This window comes from Cololabis saira, chromosome 5 (assembly GCF_033807715.1).
Source record: "Cololabis saira isolate AMF1-May2022 chromosome 5, fColSai1.1, whole genome shotgun sequence".
Lineage (NCBI taxonomy): Eukaryota > Metazoa > Chordata > Actinopteri > Beloniformes > Belonidae > Cololabis > Cololabis saira.
The window spans coordinates 15945734-15972662 of record NC_084591.1 but is presented as its reverse complement, the minus strand read 5'-3'; the positions used below and the strand labels follow the sequence as shown (position 1 = coordinate 15972662).

General features: G+C 40.9%; 1 protein-coding gene across 1 annotated transcript in view; it reads left to right on the top strand.

The window, feature by feature from the left end:
• LOC133443809 (A disintegrin and metalloproteinase with thrombospondin motifs 20) overlaps nucleotides 1-19556 on the top strand; it is a 133130-nt gene extending 113574 nt beyond the window's left edge. The window contains exons 30-39 of the mRNA XM_061721073.1: nucleotides 4194-4367; nucleotides 5030-5200; nucleotides 7220-7420; nucleotides 11568-11697; nucleotides 12433-12527; nucleotides 12619-12713; nucleotides 13487-13620; nucleotides 16541-16632; nucleotides 16750-16854; nucleotides 18478-19556. Of these exons, the coding sequence (XP_061577057.1) occupies nucleotides 4194-4367; nucleotides 5030-5200; nucleotides 7220-7420; nucleotides 11568-11697; nucleotides 12433-12527; nucleotides 12619-12713; nucleotides 13487-13620; nucleotides 16541-16632; nucleotides 16750-16854; nucleotides 18478-18567 (1287 nt within the window). The 3' untranslated portion in view covers nucleotides 18568-19556. The remainder of the gene's footprint in view (nucleotides 1-4193; nucleotides 4368-5029; nucleotides 5201-7219; nucleotides 7421-11567; nucleotides 11698-12432; nucleotides 12528-12618; nucleotides 12714-13486; nucleotides 13621-16540; nucleotides 16633-16749; nucleotides 16855-18477) is intronic.
• Nucleotides 19557-26929: the final 7373 nt, after the last annotated feature.

The following is a 26929-nucleotide window of genomic DNA, read 5'->3' as shown; positions in this document are numbered from 1 at the left end:
CGTCGCCGGTCACAGAGACCCAACAACCCACGCACAAGCACAAGCACAAGCACAAGCACAAACACAGTGAAAGCCTTCCAGAGGTTGCAGATGTAAGACGTGTGCATACATGCAGCACCTGTCCAATAACCACAGAGTTTATCTCTGCTTCGGGAGTGATGTACCATTTCCTTAAGTGTAAACCAAACACCACAGGCTGGATTTGCAGAAGTGTTTATATAGAGTACTTGACATTTATATTTCATGTTTATAATATTCTAGCAAAACGTTGGGAATCCCTCAGCAGAGGAATGGTCAGTTTCTTGTTTGAACCTTTTTTATTTTTTCTTGCCAGACCACACGTACGTTCTGTCTTCATGAAATGTGATAAACACTGAAGTTCAAACGATGCATACAACCATAGCGTGCCTCAGACGGGCGTGGGGGGGTTGGGGTTAAAAATGAAAACATAAAACAGCAGGTTGCTGTTATCCACCCTCTCGGATGCTGACGGCCAATGCCTGAGACTACATAAGTACATGACCAAATTATCCTTATTGCATTTTCTACATATTTCCCTACGTAGAAGATGCTTTTGCGGGATCCCTCCTGACATATCCAAGGTCATGAATGAGCCACATATCTGCCTCTCCCGCAGGACTTCCACTCCCCACTCTTTGAGGGTGTCCTCCTCCCTCCTCACTTCTTCTCTCGCTGGTGTCTGGAAGCAATCATCTCCCCCTACATACCAGCAATGTCTTCAGCGAGAGCATAAAGACATGTTTTATATCCTAAAAGCCATGCATGACAACTTCAGATCCTTTACAATTTGTATTTAACTTATCTACTCAGCTACACTCTCAATGCCCATTGATGCTTTTATTGGTTTACAAGTATATGTATTTTCTTTTTCTCCTCTTGCTGTGATATGCTGTAGCTGCAGATATTCAATGTAAAGTTTTTCAGGGCACTTAAAAAGGGGTTTTATCCAAATTTCTGCTTATATTTTAGTTATAGTTATATTTTATCATCTATTGTTTTAAAGCAGGTCAAAAAAGGACTTTCGTTCACATTCAAATATCAGTGTCAATGTCCTTTCAAACAATCGCTTACTTTTAGGCATTGCTGTGCAGCTCTGTAGTGTGCTCCCATCCTTGCTACTGGCAAAAACTACCTCATTTCAAAAACAAATTGCTGATTTTTAGTAGTCACATTTTCAGTAAATTGTTATTTATTATGACTTGTTTCACTTTCAAGTTATTTCAGTGACCGTTGTGGGTTTTCCCCTCGACGATGGGAGGCGACCAACATATTTATCCACGACTGTTTGATATGGGTGCGGCCCTGATGTTCTGCCAAGCAGATTCTCCGTCTGAAGACACCTCAGCCCAGAGGAAGATCTCATAAAATAATCTGTAGAGGAAGCAAGATGACAGGGACTTTTGCCTGGGATTGTCAGTTTCTGCAGCATATCATTCCCCTTCAGGGATTGATAAAATGTTAGGAAAATGTAACAACGCTCCAGATATAAGGTGGAAGTTTTCATACTTGTGGCAAGGAAGCAGTGACATACAGAGATTAATGCAATTTTATAATAGTCATGCTATAGCATGAAGCTTGAGCTGCGAATCATGAGTTAAACATATGACTTACACGAGCCCTCATCATACACGTAGGTAATGAAGCACCTATAACATCAAAAGACATAAATTGGCTCACAAAAAGTTGAATAACAAATAGTAGTTTTTTCTACCACTGCATATAAATGAAGATAACTGAATCATAATAAGGGGAGAACTTGCACTGTAATCAGCCCAATTATCTTGTAGTCTTTAAACATCCAAACTTGCATATTTCCACCAGGGTTTGCATTTTTATTTTGTAATTTTTCAGCACTCTAAGCACCACAGTTGAAGTTATACTTACCTGCATAAATCAGTTTGGTCTGTACTTCCTGTGCACCCTGTACACCCTGTGCGCCAAAGAGACGGCCAACCTTCCATGCTGCGGCTCACGGCCAATTTGGAATCACTAATGAACCCAAGAAAGGCCCGAGGCAGCTGGTTCCAAGCCAAAACTATCTTGTTACGAGGCAAGATGCCATGAAAGGTTAATCAGAAAACATTGTCTGCAGTTTAAATACCTTTAAGGAAGTAATTACAAGTCTTTTTGGAGAAATATCCTGTAGAATCCAGTTTCCTTAACTGGAGGATTTCAATGCAGGATCAAATTAAGAATGACTTTTTATTTCATGGTGTGCTTTCTAATGGTGGTTTAATGGACACTGCAACGATAACTCACAGCTGCAGAGAACAACACAAATAGATCTTAGAGTCCCTGGAAATTGGATCCGGCTATTTAATGTGGAGATTTTCAGGCCGTGTAAAATAGATGAGGTTCGGCACTCTTCTTTGTGATAAGGAATAAGGCTTACAAAGGAATCAGCCTCGCAGCTGACTCTTCAGCATGCAGGTATGCCTCTCCGAGGACATCAAAAAGATGTTTGAGACAGATCCTAGAGGTGCATAGGACACGGACGTCGAACAAAGCAGCAGTCCGTGAAACTTAGGAATGACAAAGCTCCTGTTTTTAGTCATAAATATGTGAATTAGTTGATGTTGGGTAGATTTTTTGTGTCAATAATCCAGAATAAATCAGAATGATTTCATTTTATCAGAATATTTAACAGGAGAGATGCTAAAACGTTGGATCTGCAATCATAATGCACCATTGCATAACAAATCAGTTTTCCAGTAGTTCCTTATTCAAAATTAAAAACACGGCTCACGTTTGAAATAACCAGTAAATGATGGTTTTAATGTATAGAAAGCGGTAGTTTTTTTTTTTAAGCAATTTCAAAAATATTGTGAAGCCCCCACTGCAAAACGTTGCTGCGTCAGATATTTTTCACCAACATAAATTAATAAAAGTCCCTCATGACACAAACCAGAACAATCATCTAAATGAGGACAGCAAATGATGTCAGAGTCACTGTTGCAGTGAAAGAAAAAAAGATTTTCATACTCGGTGAAGAAACTGATGGCTGTAGAAGTGAGGTAAAGCACAAGTGGAGATGAACGTTTTGATGTACAATGAGTCTAGATTAAAAACCTGAAAACTTTAATCCCCATCAATCAAAAGTAGATGCATCACGGTAGGTGTGGATTGAATCCAAACGCAGGAGTTAAGGAGGCAAGTTGCAACAAAAAAAAAAAAGACTTTTTTTTTTGACTTTCAAAATAAAACAGGAAGTAAGTTATAAAAACAAGACCAAACAGGAAGAACCAAGGAACCTCAAGAAAAGTCTGGTCCTCGAGATCCGCTGTCCCGAATGTTTGAAATATATTTCCTTGCATCAACACACTCAGCTCAAATGAATGGATCATCATCAGCTTGTCATCGTCTGCACAAGTCTGTTGATATCACAGTCATTTATATCAGGGTGTTAACGCAAGAAAACATCTAAAACATGCAGGAGAATCGCCCCCGAGTGCCAGCCTTGAAGAGTCCTGCCCTGGACCAGGACTAGGAGTGATGATGACGGTTTTTCAGAAAGATAATCCATCTTCCACGGGGTACAGAGGATTAAAACCATCCCTCGGTGAAGACATGCCAACCCCATGACAAAGCCAGGAAACTATTCAGATCTCAGTTGGAGAAATGATGGTGGAAATGTTAAAGTGCAAGACTCTCAAAGCTCCATCCTGTTCCTTTGTTACATTTCTTTTCCGTCTACTTGTTCAGAAAATGTGGCATTGACTCCAACACTAAAACCAGGCCTTCACTATGGCTTAGAGACAGTAGCACTTGCCAAGCAGAGCTAGAGATGGCAGAAGTGAAGAAGTGAAGGTTTTCTTTGGGAAGTGACAATGAACGATAGTATTGAAAATGAGGGGGCTGGACCTCTTGGAGATAAAGTGAGAGGCAAAGTTGAGATGGTTTATAAAGAGAAGGGGTAGTGGATCCACCAGAATAAAGATTCTGGAGACAGAGCTGCCAGGCAGGAGAAAAAAAAAGGAGAAGACCAGGGAGAAGATTTCTTGATATAGTGAACAGGGATATGCACTTGGTTGGTTACACACCCTTTAGGCTGTATGCTTACAATGTTTAGACTCAAAAGAACAAACATGCTACTGGGCACCCCTTATATGTTCTGTTTCTTCCACCGTTTCCATTCTGATGTGTCCTCTCTGCTTCTGCTTCTGCTTTGCTAGTGTTCCGTCACTTGTGGCTCTGGATTTCGAAACCGACATGTTTACTGCCGACTGAAAGGTACAGGACGAGTCAGAGAGGATCTCTGCGACGCTCACACGCGTCCCCCGAATGTCCGTCCATGCCACACGGCAGAATGCACCCATTGCACTTGGGCTGCTCATGAATGGGAAGACGTAAGTACCATCTCCTGCTCGTTGCCCTTCCAACCGTTTCCTCCGCTCAGTCTTCCAGAGGGAAACAGATGTGCAAGCGTTTAACCGCGTAATTAATGTTTTTATTGGCTGAGATGTGCTTGCTCTTTCTCTCTAGCCCATTAAGTAGACAACCCGCATGTAAGCTTCATTGTATTTTGTCAGACATGCGGGTTTCAGTGATGATAATCAGACCTCAAAACACTGATCGATATCGTCCCTTTTGTCCCGTTAAATGTTACGGTTCTGTGTCACGCAAGCAGATGTGCATGCATTTGTTTTCCCCCTCACCTCATTTTTCTTTAATGTCCTGTTTTCCTTCTTAAAAAAAATAGGCACATAAAAAGGGCACCATGTAGGGAGATAGTACTGTGTGCTCCTGCTGGAATGTTTGGAGCAGATTCCTGTCTGTGTTGCCTCGAGATGTTGCTGCCTCATTTTTTTCTCCTTTTTTTTTTTAAAGCTTGGTCAGGAAATCCACACGAGTTTTTAGTATTTTGAGACGTATTGTTTTTACAGCTCCTATAAAACATGTCACACGGCATTATTATCTTTTTTTCCTGTGTTCACTCTCCTATAATGACTAGTGTCTCTTTGCCATCTGGAGATTTTAAGAGACTAAACCGTTAATGATGTTGTTGTAGTGTAATGCAACATGTGGAGAAGGCATGAAGAGCAGGAAGGTTGAATGTAACGGCCCGGGAATGACCCCTGCCCAGGAGGAGTACTGCGAGCCGTCGGTCAGACCTTCATCCGTCCAGCCCTGTGAGGAAGCACCCTGTCGCTACATGTGGATAACGGGAGAATGGTCTCAGGTGAGAAACTACACGGGGACTCCAGAGGCTTCGGTTAAGATCAGCGCTCCATATTGCAGTTTTGGGGAATATGATTTAATGGCTTCTGCCTCTGATCGTGTTACACGTGAAATATGGTGTGCAGGAATGTGGTCATCTTTCCAAGAGATCAAGGCAGGTAAGATGGAGACAACAGTTTATGGGGCTGTTTTTCTTTTTGGCCAATATACGGAAACTTTGAACAAACACCAAAAAAAACTGCAACTTCAACACTCTCTGGGTCGGTTAGATCTCTGTTTAGCGAGTAATGTTTCCCACTGCTCCCCGCTCACTCTGCTGTTATTGGTTACCAGAGGTGGGTAGTAACGAGTTACATTTACTCCGTTACATTTACTTGAGTAAGTTTTGGGAAATTTTGTACTTTTAGGAGTAGTTTTGAATCACTGTACTTTTTACTTTTACTTGAGTAGATTTGTGAAGAAGAAACTGTTCCTCTTACTCCGCTACATTAGGCTACGTTGAGCTGTTACTTTTCTTTTATCCCTTTTATCCACGTACGCGTCAATCTCATGACATCACTGGGTGATTCTTTGGGAAAAATGTTTGTTTTTGCATGTTTTGTCACATTTACACAGACTCAAACACACACAAACAGAGTTTCTATGAGTTCATGCTTGTTCTGCCTGGTTAAAAAAGAAAAATACAAAGGCTTGAAATTTTGTGCTACTTGTGCTTAATTTATTTTTTTATTCTGTTATTATTTTATTATTTATTAAAGTACTTGAATTTACTTTAAGCTTATTTTAATTTAAGCTATGTTTTATTTTTTATTCATTTTAATTTATTTTATTATTTTATTGATTTAATTTGCCTGAAGATGATTATTTTGTACTTTTGTCTGTTTGAATGGTTGTGTTAAAAAATAAATCAGACGTTACTCAACAGTTACTCAGTACTTGAGTAGTTTTTTCACCAAGTACTTTTTACTTTTTCTCAAGTAATTATTTGGATGACTACTTTTTACTTCTACTTGAGTCATATTATTCTGAAGTAACAGTACTTTTACTTGAGTACAACTTTTGGCTACTCTACCCACCTCTGTTGGTTACCTTCTTAAAGACAGGCAGTTGGAGATTGTTTGCTTTTGAACTGAGCTGCATCCAAGGCGGTGGGGCTGACTCCTCGTGGGGATAGATACAGGATCAATCTTCACATGCACATTTGGCTTCCGTGAACAGAAAGTAATTTTGAGAAGAAAAAAAATAGTTGAAGCACCTGATGCGCTTGCTCTCTCCAAACATCTGTTTACTACTTAATATACCGTGCACCACTTAAAATAATAGCGAGATGGCCTGGAATCTGGACATTTTACAGTAAATTTAAAAATAGCCCATGAAATTTAGGAAAAGCATAATATGGCTCCTTTAATCAAGAACTAATTGTTTCCACTTAAAGAAACATTACAGAGTTGAATCACCCCTAGGTCTATTATTAGATGGTTCGTGTAAACTGTCTTTTGGGAGCAAAAGTTAGAATTGAATACAGTATTTACAGTCCACCCACATGAGGAGAATTGGCTCTTTCAAGCCTCTGACAAGGCTCAAAAATGTCAATGTCAATGATTGTGTGGGTCGGGTCTCTACAGACAAATCAAGGTCATATTTACTTTATATGTGTGCAAATGAACAGATGTCTCCCACTCACAGGAGATACAGTATCTGTCTACGTCAAAGCAGGACAGTTCATGGCCTCAGCTTGTAACACCTGCTTTTGGCATGCAGTCACAGTACTTTGTGCTACATTGTTCAAACAGTCCTTTTTGTACACTTTCGTTACACTCACAATGTTAAAATTAGCTCGCTTTATTTGCACGTGCTTTCTCCACACCATTACTAAATTGGAACAACATTTTTGAGTCCCGTCAGGAGCCTAAAATTGCTATTGAATCTGATATAGTTTGACTACACCAATTGTTATCCTGAATTGCCATTTTTATAGTTATGTTTTAAGCCCGTGTGCATGTGTGTGTGTGTTTCTCAGTGCTCCACTAGCTGCAGTGTTGGCTACCAGCAGCGTATCGTCTCCTGCTCCGTGACGTCCTCCTCTCCTGCTCGACACGTCTATGCACAGTCCTCCGCTGCCAGCAAAAACTGTCCCGGGCCTCATCCTCAGAGCATCCGGCCTTGTACGCTCAGGGACTGCCCGCACACCACTTACTGGAAAGTTGGTCCGTGGAGCAAGGTACAAAAAACAAGTCACTCCAATAGAGATGGGCGGTATGGACTAAAAAATGTATCACAATAATTTCTGCCATTTATCCCGATAACGATAAAAATGACGATAAAAAAAATACCAATTCAACTCCACCTTTTTAACTACAAATCTATCTCGCTCTCAGATCCGCCATGTTTGTTACACAAAAACGTCATCAATGGGAATTTATCCTTCTTTCTTTCTTTCTTTCTTTCTTTCTTTCTTTCTTTCTTTCTTTCTTTCTTTCTTTCTTTCTTTCTTTCTTTCTTTCTTTCTTTCTTTCTTTCTTTCTTTCTTTCTTTCTTTCAGGCTCATTTATTTATTTATTTATTTCAGGCTCATTTCTTTCTTTCTTTCTTTCTTTCTTTCTTTCTTTCTTTCTTTCTTTCTTTCTTTCTTTCTTTTTTTCTTTCTTTCTTTCTTTCTTTCTTTCTTTCTTTCTTTCTTTCTTTCTTTCTTTCTTTCTTTCTTTCCTTCCTTCCTTCCTTCCTTCCGGCTCATATCTATCTTTCTTTCTTTCTTTCTTTTTTTCTTTCTTTCTTTCTTTCTTTCTTTCTTTCTTTCCTTCCTTCCTTCCTTCCTTCCTTCCTTCACACGTACGTTGTGCGTGGATTTAACACAGAACCATAAATCAGCTTTACACAAAAACATCATCAACGGGAATTTATCGTTTTTACCGCGAGATGACAAATTCTTACCGTGGGGAATTTTTTGGACGGTTTATCGTGAACGGTAAAATATCACCCATTCCTACACTCCAACTTATCTGCATTTTCACAAAACATTTTGCTTACTTACAGTGGCAAAAAAAAGCATGTGAATCCCTTGGAATTAACTGTTTGTGACTCATATTCATCTACGTATCAATAGTAGACAAACAGTTAACATAACACGTTCATAATCTCTTATTTGATTAATATGGAACACACCCAATAGGCATTCACAGTTCCAGTATAGGAAAAATAAATGAATCCTTGACGTCAATAGCTGGCTGAATCTCCTTGGAATTAAGTATTACAGTAAGTATTTATTCATCCCAAAAGGGAAATTATATTGCCGCAGTGTAAAGTACTTACTAACTGTAGATAAGTTACTAATAATTATACATGAAATCAAAATGAGGTGACAAACCGGGCTGTAAACCATCAAAGAGCAGCTTGGTGGAAGTCTCCAGAGATTACAGTGGATACACTGCTGTGTTTCACAAGCTTGTCGATTTTACATCCGTTGTCATGGCAAAAATAATTCCACCACAATCATCGAAACCAGCCATGAAAACAGTTTTTGAACAGTAGATTGGAAAACAGCAACAATCTTTAGAAAATGCAAAAAGAAACAATATTCTGGAGCCACTGCAACAGGCTGCCACTAGGGAGGCGCTGTTGGAGAACCCCTTTGAATGTGGCAGAAATCGTTTAAACCAAGAACTTTCAGTAGCTTCATTCCACAGCATCTCTGTGGAGTTAAGGTTTAATTTTTATATTACAGAAACGAATAATACGTATAATAAAGAGAAAAGCGTTCCATGAGCTAACCAACTCTCTTTTTATAAATTTAAATACTCTCAAATTCTGGGATATAGTTAAGTTGCAAACCTTATTGGTCCCATTCAAAGCTCACAACAATCTCCTTCCACGCAGAATCCAGGAGCTGTTCCAAATCCAGGAAAACAAATATGAACTGAGAAATGCCGGTTCGTTCAAAAACCAAAAGGCAAGAACAATGTCAAAAGAACATTGTATTACAGTAAATGGTGTAAAACTATGGAATTGTTGCGAAAAGGACTTAAGAATGTGTAGTTCAATCCATACCTTTAAAAGAATGTTTAAAATTAAGACTATCAACGGGTATAAAAAAATACTGTAACAAACTGTACGGATATATTGTAATTCATTGGCACCAAATGTCATAGTGCATACCTGCCAACACTCCCGATTTAAGCGGGAGTCTCCCGACTTTCAACCATTTCTCCCGCCCTGCTCCCGATTTGTAATTTCTCCCGCTTATCTCCCAATTTTAAAGTGAAATGAGTCAATGGTGTTTCACGTGTCGGGGTTCCTGCATGGATGTATTATATTAACGGGTTCCTGACAAACCTGGCAACCCAACCCAAAAGCACTGCCTACGTCCAAGCTCCGCCCCATGGAGCTGCTGCGATACGTCAACGACGCCGCCATATTGGATGTGGCAAGACTGCGCTGTAAACTAATACAAGTAAATGGACTTAGTTTCATAAAGCGCCTTTCTACAACGAAATTTACGTTTTACGTCTCATTTATTCATTCACACACGCACTAATATACTTGGGAAACAGTTAGGCACCAAATATAATATATTTAATTTTCTCAGATGGCAAAAATAAGAACTTTATTGATCCCACAGTAATTCATGTTATATCAGCTATACAGAAAAAGGTAGTGCCGAAAAACAATATATCCCCCCTCACAAAAACAAGAAAAATAGAGAAATATATTCTCTCATCAGCAAAGCATTACATAAACATATTTTTTAAATTTCAAGTTACAAAATAACATATTTGAACCATTTTTCTGATTTTTTCAGTTATTTTTTTGTTTGGAAAATGGTTCAAATATGTTATTTTGTTATTTGAAAATTTGAAAATTTGTTTTGTTTGAGAAAATGCTTTGAAAAAAAGCTGAGGGAAGAGTTGGTGGAGAATCAAGTCATAGCAAGCAAGGATCTCCCACAGGAAGAGAGAGTTGAAGGTTCTGGGTTCTTCTAGGGAAAGAGGAGAGGTTTAACAAATCTGGCATCACTGATGAAGGCAATGCTCTGCATCCCTCACAGCAATGCAAGCTCAGAGAGCTCATTCAGCATGGTGGAAAAGATCCTCACAGGAAACACAATGAGTATGGATAATTCTACTCTTTGCGCACTCCTTTCTTGCAGGATAAACCATACCAGCCCTGGCCACAAGTATGTTCCTCCAAGAAAGTGATTGAAGCTGCAAAGTCTGACACCTACAATTACAACAGGTCCTTGGGGGACAAAGGGAACCTGGAAAATTCTACAAATATTGTATTTTATTGTTATTAATACTAAACTTATTTGGATCCAAGAAGGCTGTAGAATCATTTTGGGAGGTACATTTTAGCACATTTCATTGTAGCTATGGATTTAAAGCTCATTAAAAGTCGCCTTGTTTATATCAGGGTGGGGATGTTGTGAGTGGAGCATTCCAACCTACCCCAGAAAATCTCCCTCTTTTTCACAGCCCAATGTTGGCAGGTATGGTCATAGTGTAATTATTATTACTGGGCTTTTGTTTGCTTCCTTGCATCCACCAATATATGATAGTGTAACAGATGTATTATTGCTGTGTGTGTGTGTGTGTGTGTGTGTGTGTGTGTGTGTGTGTGTGTGTGTGTGTGTGTGTGTGTGTGTGTGTGTGTGTGTGTGTGTGTGTGTGTGTGTGTGTGTGTGTGTGTGTGTGTGTGTGTGTGTGTGTGTGTGTGTGTGTGTGTGTGTGTGTATTGATCGTATGATAATAGGGTAGGCATCACAAGCTTAGGCTTCAGCCTACACCTTTTTTGGTCACATCTTTTGAGCCATCTCTTTAGTTCCTCTATGGTTTTGCTGTTTTCCCCATGTGTGCTGTATAATGATGATGGTTGCACCGATGCAACAATTTTTTTTTGGATGACCAAAATAAACAATAAAAGAAAGAAACGAAATAAAAGGTTCGGTTTAGATCTTCTGAAGCCAGTCTGTGGTGATCACTCTGATGTTTAGGTTCAGGGTCCTGCTGGATCCCCCATCGTCCACTAAGCTCCAGCTGCCAGACAGCCAATCTGATATTAATCAGTAAGATATTTTGGTTAACTTGAGAATTAACTTTCCTCTCGGCAAGTGATCCCAACGAGTAAGCAAAGCAAGCCCAAATCACAATGCTCCCGCCTCCATATTTCACCACTGGGACAATATTTTAGTACTGGTGCAGTAAGAGAGCAGCAGCATCCTCAGTGAAAATCCGTGAATTACTTTTCCTTACCGCTGTACAGAATGTGAGGTACAACTAATCTTATTGTTAAGCTTTAATTGCAGTTTATTTGGTATTTGTTATGTTTTCTATGAGTGTGATTTTAACTTTTCACGGTATATGTTGATGTACTAGTGTTCGCAGACCTGCGGCGCAGGAGTGATAGAGCGCAGAGTGGAGTGTGTAACCTCCAAAGGCCAGCCGTCGAAACACTGCCATCCGTCCGAAAGACCAGAGTCCCGAGCTGCATGTCAAGACAGACAGTGTGAGTCTCTCCCGTCCTAAAGTACCTCATCCAGAAACTCTACCATGTTGTTCAACTTTTCTGAGCTGTGTACTTTTACTGCCAGCATGGAAGGAGGGCATTCAATCGTCCATAGCAACCAAAGCCATCGCTGCAGCTTTTATTACATTGCTTGAACGCGTGAGGCAGAGCCGTGAGCTCACACTCCAAGTGGAACAATAAATAGAGAGTCAGCAGTTTTTCACAAACTGTGACAAGGGGCGGCCTTGTGTGAACGTCACGGCGGTCCGTGCCGCGGCCCAGGCAGCTTTAATTGTGCGGACCGGAGTTTGCAGGTTTCAATCCCCCCCACATTTTAAATGCTTCGGCCCTTGGCATGCTGGACTAATCATTCCTGAACTTGATATCTGCCAAGTCAGTCACTGGCAAAATTAAAATGATATGCTCGGATGACAGCCAGTTCTGTGGCGAAGTATTAATTTTAATCAGCTAATCAGAGCGATATGAGCTCTAGAGCTCTCTGGGAATATAGAGGCGGCAACAACAGCTCTTATTGAAGAAGAAAAGAGCCAACATACAACCCTGAGTAACAGAGCTTATTTGTTTAATTAGATTTTTACAATATTTTTGAAATGTATTAAATATATATGTGTTAATCTACATCAGTGACCTACTAGCAGCTAAGTATTCAAATGTAAAAGATTTGCCTCCTGCTACCTTCTGTCCTACTAAAATCACCTTTTAATTTCCTCCCAGGTGAGTTGTTCACTTCTTGCCGCGAAGTCCAGTTGAGGCAAGGTGTGAGGATGGATGGTGAATACTATCTCAAAGTCAAGTCCCGGATCCTCCAGGTGCGTCAGAATTCCTCCTGTAGCACATCATGAGTCAACCGGCAGCCGTCCCGCTGGATCTCATCTGTCTTCTCCATGTGTCTGGCCTTAGATCTACTGTGCTGAGATGCAGACTGATTTCCCCAAGGAGTATGTGACACTGCGCAGCGGACAAACAGACAACTACTCTGAAATCTATGGATACAGGTATGTGCCAGCTGTGATTCCCTCCATGTCATTCCCAGTTTATAATCAGCGTGTGGTAGGGCTGGGCGATATATCGAGATTTTAATATATATCGATATATTTTCAAACGCGATATGGTACGAGACAATATCGTTTATATCGATTTAAAAAAAAAAAAAATATATATATATATTTTTTTTTTTATATGGCTTATTTTGTGACAAATTGACTTGAATGTTTTATTTGAGATTTGCACAAATGTTTTGTTATTTGCACAACTGTCAACCTCAGTGGAAAAGTCTGCCTGTTACTGTCTACACTGTATTAATTGCACAGTGTATTTTAATTTAATTGTTATGCAGGAAAGGGATATTTGTTTTATTTTATTCAAGAAGCATTTTTATTCTATATATGCAGGGAGTTTATTTTTATTTTATTTGTTTTATACATTTTGATCTTGTGCAGACCTCTGTTAATAAAGGTACCTGTGTGACATTTGGCACGAGGCTTTGTATTAAAACTGACTGTTTTTTTTAAGGGTTTGCCTCAGAAAAAAATGAAGCTAACAGAGATGCTATGCTATAATGCTTTGGGGGAAACCCCAATTATGGCACAGAAAAAATATCGATATATATCGAGTATCGCCATTCAGCTAGAAAATATCGAGATATGACTTTTGGTCCATATCGCCCAGCCCTAGCGTGTGGTTTGCAAGAGAGTTGTATGATGTAAATTGGTCAGATTACTGAGTTTGTATCAAATTAATTTTAACACCCTTTGTCTTTTCCACTTAGGCTGTTGAATCCCTTTGAATGCCCGTACAACGGCAGCCGTAGGCCGGACTGCAACTGCAGGAACGACTACTCAGCAGCAGGATACACGCTGTTCCACAAAGTTCGCCTGGACTTGAGCTCCCTGAGGATAATGAGTGCGTAATTACCGTGTGATTTGCCTTTCACTGTCTACTGTAATGAGGCCACACATCAGTGTTGTTTAAAACCTTGCACGCCTCGTCCCGTAGTGCAGATGATACCTCTCCCAAAATCCCCTCGGATGCAGTAAACAGTCTTTCTCTCCCGGTCTCTCCACTGGAATCAGAATAATGACCGTTCAGCATGCCGTGTTCACATCCTTGGACCGGGACTTGAAACCAGCCCAGTTCATACAAACATTTGAGCAAGAGAGTGAAACGAACGCTTGCGTGCACATGCTCACTCAGAGGCACGGTCAAGCAATTGTGAGCGGCCGCACCCGCTGCATTTAGTTGTATCGATATCAAAAACATGCTCGTACTTGCAAGCAAGCAGTCACACACTCACAGCGAGTACACATATGTAACTTTAGAATGAGGATTACTGCATTGTCCGTGTTTGCATGTGTGTGTGTTACACACATGTTATGTGGGAAGTTGGATCAGGACCTGAACTGTCATCCTTACTTACCTTTCATCGTCCTCTGAGTTCTGACAACAATTGCTCCCATCTACCCTGTTCAGGTGGCTTACGCAGATGTGAGGGGGGGATAATGACTTTAAGATGTAGGCACGCACATTTATGAAGAGGCACACATTTGATAGGGTTTGCACATGTTTTCAGCTTTGTTCTCATATAGGCAATATGCAAAGAAGGCCGTAAAAAGCACAGGCCCAATGATAGCCGACGTCATAATCAGCGTCAGAGGAAAGCACCCCTCACCCCGTGCATGTGGGTTGTTTTGTGTAGTGATGAAACCACAACACAAACAGGGTCAGTTTGCACAAGTTAAGTTAATGGTAGTGTCCGCAAAATAGTCTTTTTTGCTTGAAACAAGGCGTTTTTATATTCTTGGAAGTTTTTGCAGTGTAAGGATCGATCCACTGAAGTTCCAGTCAGAGGAAAACTGACTACCAAACAAACAAAACAATCATTTCTCACCTTTTACAGCGGCGATCCTGGGTCTGTTTCTTTCACCCGGACATTTTACAGGAGATACAATAGGTTACCATGGCAACGCAGTGATGGACCAGAACTTTTGTTATCCCATAAACTAAGACAATAACAACGCAAAGAGCATTCAGGTGTCTTTAAATACGATGTAAATACAGCAGCGTTTTATAGCAGGAATTAAATGTGGGGTGCCAGAAAAAAAAGACAAAAGTGAGACTTAAAGTGTTGTTTTTGTCTTTTTTTCTCCTTTTAAATGAAAAGTGAATCCCACGGCTATTTAAGACAAGTTGCACTCTGTGCCGTGTCCGGCGTTGCACCAGTGAGCTTTAAATTAGAAATTAACCAGGACAAAGTCAGTGCTTCAGCAATCAGCTGCCATGAAGGCAGTCGGGAGCCTGATGTTGGTGCAGACGGACACGGTGGTCGTTCTTCTTGCTGTCTTATCGTTCTGAAAGAGGATAAGAAAGAAAATTATAAAAAAATGTGTTAAAATACAAAATTGTGGATTAAACAGTATAAAAATTCTTGAATGCATATGAATATGAAAGCAGTGCTAAATCAAGAGTATTATCTGATTTCAAATACGAACCCAGCACAAAGACAGGGGAATACCCACCGACTCAGCAGCTGCTTGCAGAAGTCGACCTTCCTTTCTTTTACATTATTCGTCAGTCAAATTGACAAAATAAATAATGATCCGTCTTCTTTGCCCGGATTTGATGATTGCATGGTTTGATATTCATTCGTTTTAAGCTAAACAATAATCTGACAGCTGAGACGCTTGCAGGAATGATTAACTTCAATTTCAGGGGTTTAAACATGTCGTCAAACTGTTTCTTCAACAAAACCCGAACGTAAGACTGGGTAATTTAATTCCTTAAAAGATCTAAATCATGTTTGAGCACCTGAAGCTTCCCTTTGTCAGCTATTATAACTATCAGCCTTAAGACAACTGCGACAGCTGAAAGAAAAGTGTCAAACAAGGTGTTTCTTAATTTTTTTAGGATATAAATATTCCATTTTCCTCTTAACTCTCAGAGAAGCCGATGCCTCCGTTGGCTCCTCGGAGGAGCAATAGGCAAGGTCAGATTGTGACTGTAATGTTTTGCATCTTTTGTTGGAAGTCGCAAAACATTCAGATAGATACAGTATGTGACTATTTTATTATTTAGTTTCAGGCTGACAAATCTGACAACGTGTTAAGACATCGTTTATCAGGCTTACACAGAAATACAGGGATGTAGGACTAACCGCTCCCTTTGAATATGAGCCCACAGGTGGAAGTCGAGGTGGAGGTGGGACTGACTCAGATAACTCCCGGGGTCATTTAATCTCGTGGTTAACCAGAATTTGCATGTTCCACTGTTCAAAAACATGATTTCCTCATACTTTTCTCTGCCAGAGCACGTCTTGACCTGTTCTTTCCACTCCAAACTGCTCTGATTAATGGTGGTTTAAAGAAAACTAATGACAATGACGTGCCAGGCAGCTACACCATCAGCATTACAAAAATGTGCTTCCTAGCGAAGTAGGAGGCTTTAGGAAGAAAACCTGGACAACAACAACGAGCTCTGCAGGCACTGCATTAGGAGGAGTACTACAAATCTTAGACATGCATGTTAAAAGAATCTACATTAAAATCAAAGAATTAACTCATAAAATATACATAGTCGAAAGATAAGACAAATATTTACAAAAAAAAAACTTAAAGGTATTTAAAGATAGTTTATATTTGATTCTAGGCCACAGAAATTAACCTCCGGCTTTAATTTAAGAAGCTTTTGGTGAAAAACACTTAAAAAGGAGCAGATCCATCTGACGGAGACATGAGGCATCTGGGTAGTTTCCTCTAAACAGATGCTGCCAGTGTGTTTACTCGTGCTGCTGCACGGTGTGACTCCAGCTTTGTTTGCTGTTTACCAGTCACAGACCTCCAGTTCTCCCAGACTCTTCTCGGCCGACCCGTGCCCTTCGCTACAGCGGGAGACTGTTACAGCGCAGCCAAGTGTCCACAGGTGGGCCACGTACCGCCTCATCCAAATATTTGGTTCTTTTTTGTGCTCGTTTGTCGGATATTTCTCCAAATATGATGAACCTTCTCTGGAATAACTTTGTCTGATGTGTATTTTCAGGGTCAGTTTAGTATTAATCTGATTGGTACTGGCCTCAAAGTGGCCGAGGCCACCAAGTGGACGGCTCAGGGCAACTACGTTTCTATCAAAGTCCACAGGTCTGAGGTAAGAAGTTTCAAATATGTTCATAAAATGCTTGTTTTGACATGACATGTCTATGGCTCTTAGGTTGTGGGCTTTGCTTCCATTTTATTGTGGTATACTGTACAACCTCCAAGTCAGATTAAGTTAGAAAAGATACCAATATTTGACTTTTTCTTTACGTCAACATCATAATATATTAATATTTATAATTTTTTGTACTTCAGACCTGCAGTCTGAAGTACATACATATCCTAAAAAAGTATTTTTATTTTGTGAATTTCCTCTCAAAACACCTAAAATGCATTCTGGCATTGACAATACAGAGCAACAAAGGATTTAAGTTGCTGTTGTTTCAATACGTTTCAAGGAGTGCAGCAGTTTGAGATACTGTCACACTTTTCATTTCAAATATCCTCTATAGGTTCAGCTAATAGGGCAGCACGGTGGCTGGTTGTTTGTATGTATATGTGGCCCTGCGATGGACTGGCGACCTGTCCAGGGTGACCCCTGCCTCTCGCCTGAAAATAGCTGGGATAAGCTCCAGCAGACCCCTGTGACCCTGCAAAGGATAAAGCAGGTGTAAAAAATGGATGGATGGATGAAGGTTCGGCTAATACCTATTTAAGTTATTAATTGTCTTATTGGGGGAAATTAAAAACCCATGGTCCCAGGAAAGGTTTTAACGTGACATATGCTGCTTTCCAACGTCAGCGCGTCGGCCAGGGCCAAGGGTTATGTACATCATACCGTCATAGTCGCTCAGACTCTGGCCTTGGGACAGTCTGGCTGGTCCTTCTTGTCTTTGATCCGGAGCACATGCTGCACATTTCTCTCTCAAAAGATCTAAAATACTCATTTGTTTGAACCATAATGCATGTTTCCACTGCACGACGGCCCGTCCCGGATGCCTCCGAGCCCAGAGACATTGAAGCCACATCTGGACAGGGTTTACATGAGACTCTTTTCCCACATAGTAAAGTGGCAATTGTGAATGTAACTTATATTGTAGCTCTGGACAAAAAAGTTTCCCAAGTAATCCCCTGCACATGTGGTTACATTAAGTACTGATTAATGATGGTTCTTGTTGCAGTATCCTCTGAGGGACTGGAAATCACCAGTGCCTGGTTTAGGTGTCTGCATTTCCCCTTTACGCATTTAAATTCTTCCAGATTTGTTGAATCATTTAAAGATTCTATGAACTGGAGAAGCAGAAATATGTGAATGCATACCAATCTTTGCTTGAGGAACACTCTTCGCTCACTTCGATCATCTGTTTAAAATAGCATCTTTTTTTTTTCCTTAGCACTCAAGTGCACATACCAACTTCTTCATCAACAAGGAAAAACATTAATCATTTTGGGTTCATACCGTCATGTAAAAGTCTTTAAGTAAATTCAATTTTTATGTCGCATTTTCAATATCGCTCCGGCTTCTTCCTGCTTTGGAGTTGTAGTTATGGTTGGTGTTGAATCTTGGATCGCTGGAATGAGATTCCAATGTGTCATCTCATAGCTACGTTGTACTTTCCTTTCAGCGCCTGATTCACTGAGCAGGAATCCCCATCAACAGTTATGAACCGTTCATTGTCTCCATAAAAAGCCGCCCTTTTGCCCACTTCTTCCTGTCTCATTTGTCTCTGTGTAGGACGGAACGAGAATCTACGGTCGCTGCGGCGGTTTCTGTGGGAAGTGCATTCCCCAGGCTCACAATGGCCTGCTCCTTCAAGTCCACTGAGAGAGAGCGGAGCCAAGAGTAAACCTGTAAATCTATCCCGAGGACAGAAGCCTGGGAGTGATTTGCTGAATCTCTTTTTCAGTCGCATGTTTGGTGGAGGAGCATCCAACGTCAGTGACGTCACCTGTTCACAAATGGCAGCTAATGTATACAAAACATCACACACTGCAGCGCTACGAGGCCGCCGTCATTTATTCAAACTGATAATTGAAGAGGAGTCTGGTTTTGCAGTGGTTGTTTGCATTTTGGAAGATAAAATATATATAACGGAAGAAACAAGACTTCAGCCGGAGATGAAGCAAGAACACAGAATAATGGATCCTCTCATTTTAAGAGAACCATGTTCATTGGTGCTACTCATGCTACTGCAATCAGTGAGACAATAAAGGATAGTTTTGTTATATTATCACTTTGAGAGATTCAAAAAGATTGCTAGTCGCATGCTTTCCGAAGATTTGAGAGAATTCTCAATATCCTTATCTAACACTCTGCAAGAAAGAAAGTGTATTTCTCAAGATGTCAAACTAAATGTTGGCTCAAGACTTGCAAAGGCTAAGCAGCTAAGTACTAGTATCCTTCCAGACCTGCCTCATGTCAGAGGTCAAACTTTAGGAGAACCTTGAAGGCTTTTAATATAACAGTAGATCATGTTTGTTTTCATTGTGTGCATTCCTACAGTCTGTCTGCTGTCACGTATTAAACACTACTGAACAAACACCTACTGAAACCCTGATAGAAAGTGACGCTGACATACTGCCCGGATAAACACGAGCTTCAAGGAAATAGGTGAATGTTACCCAGTGTTAAAGTAAAGCATAAAGTATTCGTTATGCTTTTATCCTTCGGTTGGTTCTGTTGGTGTCGTTCTTTAAAGCCAAAGTGAAGCAAAAGTAAATGTGTGCGTTGAGTCTGTTACATCACAGAAACATGTGCCGTTAGCCTTTTAGCCAAACACAAATGGTAAACGGTTGTCAAGTGTATAAAGCTAAGTTTTAAATGAAGAGAAAAGTGCAACCCAATCTGTGAAAATTGGCATCCAGAAAAGTCACTTTCCTGTGAAAGTGGAGCAGGTAGAAAGCAAGCTGTCAGATACAAACCTAACAAATGCCTCTGCTTTTTCTTGCCTTAAAATAAATATTGCTGTGTCATGGAGCCTTGATTTTAGATTTGAACCAAACATTCTGAATAGAAAGTCAGTGAAAACAGGGTTAACGGTGAGACTCCGTAGTTGAGCGAGCTGCAGACTAAATGGTACTTGGGGGTGGGACCGGTTTGAACTTAGTGGCTATATTTGTGTAGCAAGCATGGAAAAAAGTTGAGTGTGAAGGTGACGCTGGTCGTTTTTGTTGCACTTTTCAGAGGGTTTCAGCCCCCCCATCTTGGAATACAGTCAACCTCATCATAACTGCACAGTTAAGCTTATTATGGCATAAGCCTGTTTAACTATAGTTCTCACACTTGTCGCACATTTTAGGTCAGTAGCATCTCGCTAATCGGATGTTTCCGTTCCCATGAATTTGCTTTACTCTGACTTTAAAGACCACACGCAGTTCCGTTCTCATCTGTTACACCGTGAAACAGTATCACGTGTGAGGTCTCGCCTCATACGCTCCACTGGGCCTGCTGCCGGACCGGTACCTGCAACCCCTACCTCTCACAAGCATCCAAACTCAGTCTGTTGAGATGTGTGTTGTAATAGTGTTATGTGTGACCATATTTATTCTGTATCAACCTATAGACACCGTATGTTCTGTTTATCTCGGTACAATGACTAAAACCACCAGCAGAGCCGTTGCCTGACATGTTTTGACCAGTGTCTGCTTTGCTTAGAAAGGTGGTATCCTTGTATTTGTATTGTACAACCACTAACTGAATAAGGATTGTTTGAATGGTGCTTTTGAACTACTCGTATTACCTCTAATCTAAAGAAGGAAAAACTGAATTTGAGAGTAACGCTGTAAGTGGCAGAACTTACTGACACTATTAGATGTGTGTTTAGCTGATGTAGGATCTGCTGCTAAGGCAGGTCACAGTCTTCTTGTTAATGACGCTGCAGGATTTCCAGATACATCAGATAAACCACTGCGTGCGGAAATGTCTTCCTTAACACAAACGACTTTCCTCATGACCGCTACTACAACTATGAAGCAACCTAACATGCTGGTGTGCTGATGTTAAGCTTTAACCAAAGTTAGAAATCAGATGCCTTTTTTTTCCCTTCTTTCTTCAACAATGCAGCTTCTTTTGATTTAAACAACGGCTGAAAGTGATAAAAGTCAATGAGCAGCTAGAAAAACATTTGGCTATCATTTCTTTTGATGATTGTGCCAATTGTGCAATGAGGTCTGTATCAGAAATTTAAAGAATACTTGATGCACTATGTGCCATTAATTTTGTAGAAATGTAATCCTGTTTGGTTTTTTTTTGTAATAACCATTAAGATTTGTAACTTATGATATGTGTATTTTAAACATTCATACTTGAATTGTAAACGGTTTGCTAAATATTGAATGGGCATTGGTACCGAATAGAGAAGCAATGTGCTTGTTTGACATGCTTTATCCAAAGATGTTTAAAAGAAACATATATGCATACAGTATGTATGCGTGGATGTATGTATGTGTGTATGCAGCCTGGAAGAAATGAATGATTCTGGTGCTATGGTTACTAATCGTGCAGTTACTGTATTTCTTGTTATTATACTAATGCAGTAAAAAAAAATAATATTGATAAATACGAATAAAACATGCTTTTCTGCAAAATCAAGTTCATTTATTCATGTATGTAGTATCGTCGATCACATGAACCCACAATGGCAGCAACACACACACACACACACACAAACACACACACGTTTCATTGATTTCTTCAGTGATTCCAGATTTACAAGCTGTCTATTCCATTAGCACTAATGTACCTCAATATCAGAGATCTCCAGACTTTGAACTGAGTGCTGATAAGCCGGTTGGCCTTTGTCTTCTTTAGTCCAAAGGATGCAGTGTACAAGGTTTCCCAAACGGATTTGAAATTTCTGTTTGATTAAACTAAAGGAGCTTTTCCACAGAGAAGATCATGACCTTTCTGTTTGATGTTTTCATATTGCTTCTTTTTTGCATGCTGGTGTTTTAATCTGCATTTTGTGGATATGACAGGGAACTGTTTTCCACGTGATTTTCGGAAGTGTTCCTGAGTCCATGCAATGTTTTCCATTACTGGATCATGCCTTAATAACGCAGCGCCGTCTGAAGATCGTGGACATCCGATATTGATTTTTGGCCTCGTCTCTTGGCCACGGAGATTCCTCCAGATTCTCATCATCTTTTAATTATATTAAGTAGTGTAGATGGTGAAATGTTCAAAGGCTTCACAATTTTACATTCTGGAAGAATTTTGGGATATTCAATCTGTAGATTCGGTTTTTTGAGACTGGTGAACCTCTCTGATCTAGTATCAAAAGAAAATCTTTGAGGAGCAGTCATGGCACTGCCGATTTGCAATCCTCCTAGTTATTTGTAGGATGTTTCTTCCAGGTACTTCAGAACCACTTACTTAACCACATTAAAGTTGAATATTTTTCCTAATATTGTTCATCAACATGAGATCCATTTTGTATGTTCTATTCTTTTATTATTTAAGTTTTTACACTGCATCCTAACTTTTTCAGAGCCCGATTTGCATTCGAGACAATTTCTGGGAATGTTCTAGGAAGAATAGGAAATAAAAAAGCACGGCAAAATGTTTATTATACTAAGCAAACAATTACAAGGTTGAAATAAATAAATTATCCACTGCTCATGATTCCGACAGCTGGACACAAGATGTTTGCTGCATAACTGTGACGTTGAGGAGTCAGGAAGCTTTCACCTCACGGATGTGCAACTCTTCTACGTTGGAAAATAGTTGGATTTCTGAGTAGTTATGATGTCATAAAGTCATGTTCACAATTACGAGTGAGAATTAAGGTGAGTCGGAGGCCCTGGTCTGACTGAGGGGAATAAAAACAACAACTGGAACTTTTTTTTTGTAAACATAAGAAGTGTAAATGTCCTAAAATTCAATTTGTGAGTAGAACCTAAAGTGAGGGGCAGCAGGGCAGCGCTGGTGCTTGCCACACTGGGGCTCCATGTGGACTCACTTGCCGGCTGCATTTACACAACACAGCTTTCAAGACTTCATTTCCACTTAAGGGCCACATAAGCACAGAAAATACCCTTGAAAACAATTTCTCACCGATGTGCTATTGAGTTCTGGAAACAGACGTCAAATAGCCATTGACCTATCAAACGAGAACGTCAAATCAAAGGATAAGGTAAGCGCTCTGAGCTTTGGAAGCTTTACAAAGAAGCCGAAAAGTGGAAATTTAAATGGTCACCAAATTGAGGCAGTAATAAAAAGTGCCGGTATTCCGACTCAAGCAACAGACAAACTGTTTATATGCAAGTCACTTTTACAAGGCTCATTGCACAGAGATAGCTTTGACATTAAATGAAAACGGATACTTTGGTCCCCTCAAAAGTTGCTTTGATTTCTTGCCAAAAGGTTGTTTGGATTGCTAAAATCTAATCGGACGATTCAGGCAGGTCCCGAAGCACGACAATTCCCCTCAGAAGCAGTTTCCAGGGAAAAGAAGTAGGGATGAGACCCTCCCAGGCTCTGCAGGCGAGGATCAAGTCAGAAAACGGTATCACCAGCCTGCTTGCTGCGAGCATAAAACAGGCATCTATAATGACCTAGCTGACAAACATAAACCTGCACTGAGAGCTCTCATAAAAGACACTAATGATTGATGTTTACCATGAAGCACAGTCTGCTTTGAGGTAACAGCTCAGACATTCCGATGTAGTCTGCGTCTGCAATTTGCTCTAAAGGGCACGCATTCAGAAACCATGCTCTGACACATCGAAGCAACAGGCCAAATTTCATCTGATGCATTCTTCAATGCACGAGAGTTCAATAAGGTTTTCTAACAGAGCCATATCCCAGAGATGTTTACATATTTTTAACAGACAGATGCACAATATCATGCCTCTCAATATCTTCCACTTGATGGTATTTGATTAAAAAAAGAAATTAAGTGATGAAATTTAGTAATACACGTAAAAGTAAAAGATGTAAAAGACTTAGTTGAATATGCACTCTGTGACATTCACCAGGTGGCCTGATGGAGGGATTGTTTTCCCTCACGCTGAGTAAACAGCATCTCCTAGTGTCTAAAATGCAACACCACATCTACTGTCAGACAGCTTTGCAACAAACAAGTCACTTAAGATGGTGAATGTGTGTGTATGTGGCTGTGTCCAAGTTGTACCAATGCGATTTTGCCCGGATAGAGGGGATAGGCTCCAGCAGATCCCTGTGACCCTAAATAGGAAGAAGCCGCTATGGAAGGATGGATGAAAGGATGCTTTTCTTAAACTAGACTTCTGCATCGTCTGCTGTAACTGGGTCAATGTGTGTCACAGCAACTTTGACCGGTTGTTTTTGTGGCGTTGTATTTCCAGGTAATACTACTTCTCTGCCATTTTCAAACCAGTTGGATGAATTGATGTCATTTCTGTCAAAGTAACTGCTGTTCACCGTTTATCCGCGCCAACCCGTGGCTGTATGTAGAGAACTGCTCCTGTGATGTCGCCAATCGTTTTCTGAAGAGTACTTTTGAAGCCGGATTGTGCACACTCTTGTGGTTGCCATCGTGGCAGGAGCTTACGCTGCCCAATTCCCGGTTAAAAAAGGTAGAGAAAAGGGTTTCTGAATGATACCGCATGTATTGATATTTGAAACAAGGTACCCTCCCCCAACTCAAGGGCATGAGCGTGAATCCCCTGCCTGTTAGTGACTAATCGGAGCAATTTGTGTATTGGTTTGGCGGTACTTAAGCTGCCCCCAATCTTTCAGGCTTATGGACACTGGGCTGTGTATGTGTATGAACTTTGCCGGAGCTAAAGGTGTGACTCTAACCTACTGTACAGTACGCTTCAGCCGAGCCACCTTTGGTCTCTGACCATTCCAGGCCCAGAGCCAGTGGTACAACAAACCGTACTATCTTCACAATAGGAATGATTATGCTCTCTCAGGTCTTTCACAGCTCAGAAGTCACTTCACAAGTTCACTGAAAGTACTAAGTTGTTAAACTAATGACATCTAGCTATATATATATATATATATATATATATATATATATATATGTATCTGTATATATATATATATATATATATATATATATATATATATATATATATATATATACAGATTACATATATGTATATATGTAATCTGTTTTCAATGACTATACATATATATATATATACTGTATATATATATATATATATATATATATATATATATATATATATATATATATATATATATATATATACATATATACAGATTACATATATGTATATGTATATGTAGCCTAATCTGTTTTCAATGACTAAAATACAAAATAACAACAAAACAAATCGATCTATACCCAATATTTTATTTAATTTAATTTATTTTATTTAATAGGGACAATGCAGGTTTACATGTGATCACATTCACTCATTACAAACAAGCCAATGTGACTGATGTTCTGCATACAGAGATTATAGCTATTGCTAGTTTCCATCTCCTGTCCCTAGTTAGGCTTTTAGTAAAAGAAAACGAAAGAAAGGAGAAAAATAATACAAAAATACATTCAATTTTCAACATGCAAAGCTATATCCTATTTACAATTCTTAGCTTGCAAGAGAGCACCCTATTAGCGGTTACAGGTGATTAAAAATGCGTACATTTCTGATTTTATCAGAAATGTACGAAATGTTAGATGTCAGAAATGTTAATATGCACTCAGATATACACATTATATAGATAACCATGGATCACCCCTGAGATTAAAGACCTGCTCAGGGACAAAAGGAGGGTCTTTAAATCAGGAGACAGGGACCTCCTGAAGATGGTGCAGAGGGACCTGAGGAAGAAGATCAGGGAGGGGAAGACCAACTACAGCGGGACGACGTCAGCGGGGTCTGGAGAAGCCTGAACATCATCTCAGGACGTAGCAACTGCAGACCTGTGCTGGACAGGGACCAGGAGTGGGTGAATGACCTGAACCGGTTCTTCAACCGGTTTGAACAACCAGACATCCCTCCCACCACCCACCCACCCCTGCTGCAACTTCTTCGGAGAAGAAGAGACGGGAGTCTCTGCTGCTCCAAGGACTCTCACCTCAACCCCCATCCCTGCTACTCCCCCTCCACAACCCCCCAGCCCACTCTCAAATCCACCAACCCCCCTCCCGCCCCCCAGCGCTCCTCCACAACCTCCCAGCCCACTCTCTACTCCAAGACACCACCAACCCCCCTCACTGCAACCCCGCCCAGCCCACCCACCACCCCCCCGCCCAGCATGGTGCTCTCCACAGCCCAGGTGGAGAGAGGACTGGCCAGGCTCAAGGTGAAGAAGGCAACGGGTCCAGATAGCATCACCTCCAGGCTGCTCAGATCCTGCTCGAAGCAACTGTGCAGGATCATGTTCAACCTGAGCCTGAGGCTACACAGGGTACCACAGCTGTGGAAGACGTCCTGCGTGGTACCGGTGCCCAAGTCATCTCGCCCCAGCGACTTCAACCACTACCGGCCGGTGGCCCTAACATCCCACCTGGCAAAGACCCTGGAGAGGCTGGTCCTCCACCACCTGCGCCCCCTGGTGAACTCCTCCACCGACCCGCTGCAGTTTGCCTAACAGCCAAGCATCGGGGTTGAGGACGCCGTCATCTTCCTGATGCAGAGGTCCCTGGCCCACCTGGAGAGGCTGGAAGCACTGTGAGGATCATGTTTTATGATTTCTCCAGTGCCTTCAACACCATCCAGCCAGAACTGCTGAGGGACAAACCGGACCATGCTGGAGTCTGCCACCAGCTGACATCATGGGTCCTGGACTTCTCCACAAACAGGCCACAGTTTGTGAGGACAGGAGGCCGTGTGTCTGACACAGTGGTCTGCAGCACCGGAGCTCCACAGGGGACCGTCCTGGCCCCCCTCCTCTTCACCGTCTACACGGCTGACTTCACCCACCACACATCAACCTGCCACCTCCAGAAGTTCTCGGACGACTCCGCCATCGTCAGTCTCATCAACAACGGAGATGGGATGGAGTACCGAGAACTGAACAACAGGTTTGTGGACTGGGGCCAGCGGAACCGCCTCCAGATAAATGCTGGGAAAACGAAGGAGCTGGTGGCAGACTTCCACCCGGGCAAAGTCACCCCATCGCCGGTGAACATCCAGGGAACGGACAAAGAGACTGTGGACTCTTATAAGTACTTGGGTGTTCACCTGAACAATAAACTGGACTGGACTGTTAATACTTGGGCACTTTA